The sequence below is a fragment of the Montipora foliosa genome, chromosome 11 (assembly GCF_036669935.1).
Source record: "Montipora foliosa isolate CH-2021 chromosome 11, ASM3666993v2, whole genome shotgun sequence".
Lineage (NCBI taxonomy): Eukaryota > Metazoa > Cnidaria > Anthozoa > Scleractinia > Acroporidae > Montipora > Montipora foliosa.
In genome coordinates this window covers 1741794-1750330 of record NC_090879.1, presented here as the reverse complement: position 1 = coordinate 1750330, position 8537 = coordinate 1741794, and the positions used below count along the sequence as shown (strand labels likewise).

The window sequence follows — 8537 nt, the reverse complement described above, 5'->3', positions numbered from 1 at the left end:
ATACTAATCATTTCCAATGGAGAAAAGATACTTAGCAATGTAAATGTGGTTGTGTGAAGACAAGTTAAAAGGAAATACAGCTCATGTCTGGTTGCTGTCCACGTCTCAAAAACTCGCGTGCTTCCTATTACTGTTGCCTGCCGACCGCCCGCTGACTGAAGAACCCGAGGACTCTGAGTACGAGAGTTTGTCTTGTAATTTTTTTCAAGTTCAAATTGAAGTTAATTTTTTTACAATAAATTAAATTTACACTGCATGTAAATTTACATGCATGTGGCTATGCTAATAAAGCCGTGTGGTGCAATGACATACACGAGACAGCAAACTCACAAGATACGAAAACTAAACTTGTCAATGCATAATGCAATTGCGTATTTTACAATGACTGCAAAATTCTCCCGCGCTCATCGGCTAAATTTTATTGTCAATAAGCGGACAGATACATAAATTTATAATTTATGCGAAACTGACGTGATATTGCTCGCGTCAGATTGAATGAAATTGAAGTTTCTCGCATTTTTGTCTCGCGTTCTTCTCGTGTTTTGACTTAATTTTGACCCCTGTGCCCTTTTGTTATTGTAAAAAACAAATTGATGTCAGTTTTTCATCCGTCTGTCCTGTTAGTGACAATGAATTTCGTCATAACATTGTCAAAGTAGTCTGCGGATGCACGAGGCGATACTTTGACAATGTTATGACGAAATTCATGATCAATAGTCGAGTTCACGCTCTTGAGTGCATGATGGGTAATCAGGACAAGATGGACAGAAATTCAAAGGTTTCTAAGGAAGTTCAAAACGATGAATAGTATTCATGATATGCAATTTTGGGGTTTTTATTTTCCAAAACAGAAGATATGCGCTCAAGGGTGCGACAGAGTAAATTTGGAGCGAATGGCTATTGTAGAAATTATTTTATTAAAAAGAGTTTCTGCCATACATTTCAATCCTGTAATTCCAAAGGCACAAAATTGCAGAGAATGTATGGAGACAAAAAAAGCAATATTTAGGAATTCCAAAGAACGGATACCAAGTCTAGTTCATCTCAGTTGTGAACATGAACCTATTTGTTTGTTTTATGAAGGCGACAGTCTATAAAGTAGAGTCATGTACAGGATACTTTGGTTTGAATTTCCATACAAACCTTTGCATTTCCCATAATGATGCAATCAAGAGCGTGAACTCGTCTATAACAGGACAGACGCATGAAAAACTGACATTAATTTGTTAAATAGACAATTGTAGGATACAATAATGATTACCCAATTTTAATATCAACGAATGGGCGTCAACACAAGCATTCTCAACTGAAATTACCGTAAGCGGGAATTTTCGAATTCGTTTAAAAGAAGAAAGGCGCTTTTGAAAGCGCGCGCCAGTCAGGATGTAGAGAGTTCCATCATTTAGCTCCAATTTCAGTCGCGATACACATTGCACGAAAAATTCCTCAGGATAACCTGCTCGGACATAGACCTTTCTTGTTTTGCCACCGGCTTCTTTGCGAAAAGCGAAAGGCAGTGTTGTCTGTTCTACTTGCCGAACGCCTCGGCTTGCGGTGCTGTAAAGAACGTTTGCATCAAGGCGACTAACACTTGTCGCCACGCTGCGTAGAAGCTTACGTAGTGTGACCGTTCTACTTCAACTTGCGTCGCAGCGTTTCTTTTAAATCAGACAATGAAAATATAGCTCTGAAGTCATATGATCATCTAGAGCGAGACAAGCTGCAAGAAACGTCACCATTGTAACACCTGTCGAACAATACGCTTCGCGACCTGGGAACTTTTGTCACGAGAAAAGAGGTGGGGGGGGGGGGGGGAGGGGGAGGGGGGGACAAATCACTAGGAAAATTGCCACATGTAATAGCGCCTTTAAATAGCTTGATTTTCTATCGTTTTAACCCCTTTCAACTCGTCTATAGTTTTCCTTTTGCTGCTGCATGTGAAACATTTGTGATAACAATGATTACAAACAAGCGAAAACACATCCAAATCGTTTCCCCGTGATAGTGCACACGTCAGTTCGTTTCTCATTGTTTGTGCCATTAAACAAACACCGTTAAATTTGTTCGTGTCGTCATTAAAATATACTTTTTTTGATGTTTCCAGGATTTTGTCGAAACGTAGCGTGAACCTATGGAACAACAGTGTGAAGGTGGCTGCTCTTGTAACGTATAACCTGATTGGCTCGCTATCCTGGCCAAAAACAAAACGCTAAACAATTGAGACAATGACTTAAACTTAAAAACAATAGAAGCTGCTTACAATAGGTGGTTTTTACGTGACGTCATCGCCGCCATGTTGGTGGACGAAAACGAAAGGTCTCTCATTAGCTCCTTTTGTTTGTCCATCAGCAATTGTACATTGCAGCATTGTTATCTTTGTCTCTAGAGATTGGTTGCAAACCACCTATAGCAGGTAACGAGAGCTTCAATACACTACTGAACAGAGGTGTCCTTATAATTAATAGTCGTATTTGTAATGATTCAACATTGTAAACACTTATAACTATATCTTTTGAACGAGCTTGGCCAGCGATCTTGTTATTGCACATTTCGACTCAGTCAAGGTTCTGAAACAAGAAACAATGAGGGAAGTTTAAAAATAATCTCTTAGTAAGGAATTGCCATGGATAAAAAAAAAATTCATCCAAGCCCATATCATCACGCCGCTACACTCGTTGAAAACACAACAAGCGTATAAGAGAGACAATGGACCTTTAACAAAACACGGGTGAATCCCATGAATTGAGAGGTTATGCAATACAATACAATATATAGTTAATTGACCGCTCCCCACAGGTTGTCCCTGTGACCCGAGACATATCTCTTAACTGACCAGCAGGTTTGTGATATCAAGTTATTTCTCGGGTCACGGTTAATTTGCGACATTTAGCATCGCGTTGACGGCAATGAAATATGCGTTTTGCCAAAAATTAAAGGAACTTGTTTGATTTTACCTCGTATCCTTCCTGTTAGCTAGAGACTGATCAAGCGACCTCCTTTATAGAAAGAGACCAGTTAGAATATGAGAATTTGCGTACTTTTATAGAAAGCAGCGGCCTCCCGTCTGCCGTACCGCGCAAACGCTCTGCAATCCCTCCATTGCCGGCGGGAACCCGTGAGGAGAGCACAGTTGGAGCGGTGAAGACGGCACTCGCCTCAAACCAGCACGAATCGATCAGATTCGTACTCTAGGTTTTTGTTGTAAGCGGGATGACTTTGTTTTGTTTGCCGCTCATTCTCCTTGGCTTTTCTCTCGTGTTTCTTCCATTTTCCTCAAGTTCCTCGCCACTAAATCTGCATTTATATAACTCCATCTGTGACGGCCAAAGTAGGAGAGTACACTATTGTGTCAATAAGGGGATTAGATGCTGTTACTTTTTGCATTCTGCCTACAGCTTAAGCTTTCCTAAGTGTCCTTTACGACGTCAGCGATCTGGGCCCATTCTTCTCAGAGCCTTGGCCGCTTGGTCTCGCTGCTCACACTGCAGGGAAGCACAGCAGAGCGCGCTTGCAAGAAAACACAGAGGGAACCAATGCGCAACAGATCCTTAGGTAAAAAAAAAAATAGTCTCTCGCAAATTGTGGTTACTTTGCTGTGTCGAGTATTCCTGAAGGAGGAGCCCGGAAAACGCACTCCAACGCATTTTGCTTGGAATTTTCATAATTTAACTGAGTTTATTTTATAATAATGACGGGCAAAGAAAGGTATGAACCTAAAATACTTTAATTGTTGTAATTGTTCCGACTGCGAGATTTTGTTTCAGCATGCTCTATTTTACTAACTTTATCAGCCAGGGCCTGCACTGGTCGATGCCTCAAACAAAAGAAAGAAAGAATGTCGTCGCGCAAGCTCTTGCGAAGATGCCCATTTATTTCTTCGGTTGCTGACCTCAATGATTTTCAATACCGTATACTATGTCTTTTCAATCATCGATATCTACATGCTACAAGAAATGAATTTGCACTGGCCTGTTCTTTTGGTGCCAAAAACGCACATCAATGTTGGATCGCTTCCATTTATCGGCATTTTCCAACTTATCTCCCTCTGACTCTTGGAAAACATTCGCTTCATCCCTTTTTTCCACGGATATTTTACGCTTTAATTTTTAAGTCTTGTTTTTATTGTGTTTTTGCGCTATATTTCTGCGAACGGAAGGAACAGTCTTAAATTAAAAAAGAGTGTATTGTAAACCGCTTACACTTTCTCCATTCATAGTTTTGTTGTTCCAGTGAGCTTTAGATCTGACATCAGTCTAAAGCAAAGTCAGCAATGAATTTCGAGTGAATTTCTCGGAATTTCAACCTTTCTATTTCAACTTTTCAAAGCACAAAAAACAAGGAGATCATATTGCCTCAGATAGCTGAAGGGAGAGCCTTGGCGCCGATAACCTCCACATAACTGACAATAATTCCTAAACTGGCTCTTTAAAAACTGTATGGCTGCCAAAGAAAGGGGTGATTAAAAGACTAACTTTGGTATTTAAAGGCAAAGCAATTGACGGTTGGTGAATGATGCCATTTCCTCCCACTAAGCCACAAAAAGAGCAGTGTTTACACCAGTAATTTTACTTCCCTGTCAGAACCGGAAAAATATCATTTTGAAAGGTCATAAATCCACGAGATCCCAAAAGAATGCTGATGAAACACAATCGTTGTTCCCACCAGATATTTACAAACTGAAACGGTAATGATCTCTGACCTGTTTAAACAAGACTCTTACGGTCATTCGTTCGCCGCTAAGAACACAATCTTACATTTTAATTGCAAGTTCATTTGGGTGTTGCTCCATTTCCTCTCCTACCGGCGCTTGTCTCTTTGGTGGCAGCGCCTATTAGCATTCGATTAATTTTGCCCCGCGATGAAGGAACGAGGAGATTCCGTGAAGAAAGAGCGAATTTATGATGCTGATGGCTACACTCGGAGAGCTGGTTGTTTATGTTTCAAAACAGACAGCGAAAAAGAGGTGGGTTGTTCGCCAAGTTTTGCGTTGTGTTGTAAATATTTGTCTAATGTAGAGGACTACAGTAAAAGCCGAATTCTTGTTTTTTTTAGTTCAGACAAAGTTGGCGAGGACCCTAGAACTCGATTTCGACGAGTTAAAAGGCATTTTCGAACTTAGTTACCACTTGCAGTAAAATATGATCTTTTCTCAGCAGTTTCTTCCAAAAAAACGTGACTTTGCACGTCCAAAGAAAACTCACTAAGGCTTCACTGAAGTGAACTCTTTACAATAACTTAACTCGAAAAGATCTCCTTGAATTCGACAACCACGATCATTTTAAACTCATTTAGGCCCGTTTTAAACGCCGCATTTTGCATGTGCCGAATCTAATGCAAATTAATCTAATCTAATGCAAATGAGCGAAAAAAAAAGGGATTCGTTGTCTTGTGACTAATTAAAGATGAAATTAACAAAGTCGCACGTTTCAGGGCCGGGTTTATTGGTGAAGCACAGAAAATGCACTTTGAGGCTAAAGTGAGGAAATTAATAGTAAATTAACCATGATTGACCACGAAAACATACTGCTTAGGCTCAGCAATAGCAACATAAAGTTTTCTACAAAATCGTCTGTTTTTTCATTTGTCCCAGTAAGTTGATACAAATTGAACTTTATCTTAATCAGGTTTTACTGGTGACAAGTAATCGGTTTCCTGATAAGTGGATAGTACCAGCCGGAGGTGTGGAGGCTGGGGAACAGTATCTAGATGCAGCCATCAGAGAAGTATTAGAAGAAGTGAGTTATTTGTTCAGAAGTGAGAACTAATGTTGTTTTGGTGAATTCAAAATAAAACCCGAGGACAATTTGTTGGTCGTGGTGCGTTGCTGCTAGTCTTTTCGGGGGAGAGAAACGACCGCCGGAAATACATCTGCGTTCGCAGGCTACGTTGCTGCACGCAATTCTCATCAGGACGAAGAGTTCATGACCTCGCTCACCCGGAACTGATTTAGTTCCTTAAAATAACTTGCACTCTATTGTTTACATTCCGAAGACCTTGAAACACATTTACCAACGGCAAAAGATAAAGACAAACCTGATTGTATTCTTTCTCGAATTTTAGGCGGGTGTACAAGGGAATATTATACGACCTCTTGGGATGTTTCAGGTACTGGAAGCTGAGGCTTATATTGCTGTAATTAATAAGAGCGTACTCCGTGAGTGTTCTAACCTACGATCAAGCGTTCTTTTCCTTGGAGAGGAAACGCGCCTAGCTAAAGAAAAGAATGCCTCATCGCTGGCTATGAGTGTTCAAAAGGTCCCATTTGTTTTCTCCGTTTACACTAGAATGCGTTTCCTAATTAAGAGTCGTTCGGTCGGAGTTGAAAAAAGGCAGACAGAAGAAAATCAGGGGCCGCTAAAAAACACGGTTCGAGCTGCGGAAGGGTCGAGTGGGAGGGGGCAGAAAGGAGTGTTAAAAATGCGATGTATCTCACTCCCAGGCGAATAGATAGCCTTTCCGGTGGCTGTCACGTACGTTTACTCTGGAGTAAAGGTCTCTGGAGTTGAAGTTGAAAGTCAAAGCGGAAATGTTTACGGACAAACTAATGTTTATATTTCAGATTAAAAGTTTATAATTTTTTTTTTAAAATTAAGTCATTACCTTCCTCATATCTTTCTTTTTTTTTAAGAATTCTTTCAAATATTTGGGTCGGTCGGAAGACGGTAAACAGAGAAAAGAAAACGGAAGGTATTTGGAGGACACCCATCCACCGCAGGGATAAATACTGATCTTGAGTGCTTTTTTGAAAAAAAAAGTGACATAAGACTCCTTTATAAACACGAAAAGTAGCACGAAATCCTAAATCGAGACAGGATACTGGGTGCCTTTTAAAAAATTCTAGCACACCTCCAAGGGAATGCCGCTTAGCATCCCCAATTATGTTTTAATAAGAATACATAGTTAGATTTTATATCCGTCAGGGGCACCCAACGAGAATATAGTTCAAAACCACTTAAACATAGCATTGTTAAACGTATTTTAGTATTTAAACGGTAGATATAGGCATATCTTTATCCCCTAAAAATTTTTGATCTGTTCGGATTTCCTAGCTGAAAGTCTAGTGATCCGTAAATTATACGGATCAAAACTTACCTTTTCGAAAATTTCAGCCAGAAAAAAGGCTCCCGAAAATTGTAGGTGACCTTTTTTGGGTAAAAATCTGTTTAAAATGGGCAATTATACCATTTTTTAGATGTTCGAAAATCCTAGGACAGGCAGGCAAGTAAGAAATTTTACAACAAATGTTCCGAAAATTCTAGATCTCAAATCGTCTTCCGAACAGATATTTTCCGAAAACTGACGTTGGGTGCCCCTGATCCGTTCTGATGACATGTCTTCAATATTCTAGGCCTTTCCTTAAAAAAAAAGAAACAGAAAAAGAATACCTCCCCCTTTGAACAGTCGAGTAAACAAGATTTATCTGCCAGGTGGAGAGTCGTTGAAACGTAACATTTTAATATTGATAATCTTGATTATAGAATGACATTGGCAGAAAAAGGACAATGGTGTATGTTTTGATTGTAAAAGAGGAACTTGAATTGTGGGAGGATGCAGCTCAAGGTTGGTTTATTGAGTTGTAAGAAGAGACTTATGAATGATTTCAGAAACAAATTTGTTTAATTAACGTCCTGTAAATTCTCTATTGTTGTTCAGTGGCCGCCTATTCGAAACAACTCAAACACCCTCAGGGGGGTAAACTGTGTTTATTTATTCCTCGTCAAGTTTCGCAATAGCTCTGTCCATTTTTCGTCTGTATCACTACTAATAGTTGAAAAAGACTACAGTAATTCTCGATTATCACTTGTTCTACAAGAGATGATTTCTTAAAATCGTAGAATCGGAGGAATCGAAAGAATCGTAGAATCGGAAAATCTTAAATCTGATTGAAAGAATCGTAGAATAGGACTGCTCTCTGCAGCACCACAGTTTTTAGAAACTAAACCACGGCTTTATGCATCTTTCTTGAAAAGGTTTCTGAGTGCTATTCTCTCTGAAATGTGCTGGTAAGCCCAAAAGGAGTCAATATAAAACCTGTGCAATAATGTTTAAATATCATCAATGTTTCATGGCCAAATGCAGTTAAGTCAGCTATCACAATACAACCTTTTGAAATCCAAGAAAAAGTCGGATAGCTTCCAAACGTTTAGCTCATGTTTCCAAATGTCAATGATTTCAGGTCGAAAAAGAAGATGGTTTCCAATCCACGAAGCCTGGGAACTCCTTGCCCATAGACCAATGCAGCAATCTTATCTGCGAGAGCTTATTCACGCTAAGTGGAGAACGGATCAGTACTCACCCACTAGACAGCTCTCGTACTGGACTTCAGAAAACAGTCTTGCGAACAATATTGTTTCACGCAGGCCTTTCCCTCCATGAATTTTTAATTCACAGAAAAATATTGCAATTCCGACTTATTTCAAATTTTTAAGAATAAAGAAGAAAATCATTTTCATGTAATTTTTCTTTGTTGAAGAGTTGAAGACTAGATTCACCAAAATTACCAGTTAGTACTTTCTTTTAAATAAAATAAAAACTAG

General features: G+C 39.4%; 1 protein-coding gene across 2 annotated transcripts in view; it reads left to right on the top strand.

Moving 5' to 3' along the window:
* The first annotated feature begins 4721 nt into the window (after nucleotides 1-4721).
* Nucleotides 4722-8537, top strand: part of LOC137976544 (diphosphoinositol polyphosphate phosphohydrolase 1-like) — a 4182-nt gene continuing 366 nt past the window's right edge. Inside the window, exons 1-5 of one of the 2 annotated variants that reach the window (XM_068823921.1) lie at nucleotides 4722-4963; nucleotides 5625-5735; nucleotides 6061-6105; nucleotides 7479-7560; nucleotides 8177-8537. The exon at nucleotides 8177-8537 is cut by the window's right edge and continues 365 nt beyond it. In XM_068823921.1, coding sequence (XP_068680022.1) covers nucleotides 4859-4963; nucleotides 5625-5735; nucleotides 6061-6105; nucleotides 7479-7560; nucleotides 8177-8376 — 543 coding nt within the window. In that variant the 5' untranslated portion in view covers nucleotides 4722-4858 and the 3' untranslated portion in view covers nucleotides 8377-8537. The remainder of the gene's footprint in view (nucleotides 4964-5624; nucleotides 5736-6060; nucleotides 6106-7478; nucleotides 7561-8176) is intronic. The other variant, XM_068823922.1, reaches the window with a different exon arrangement.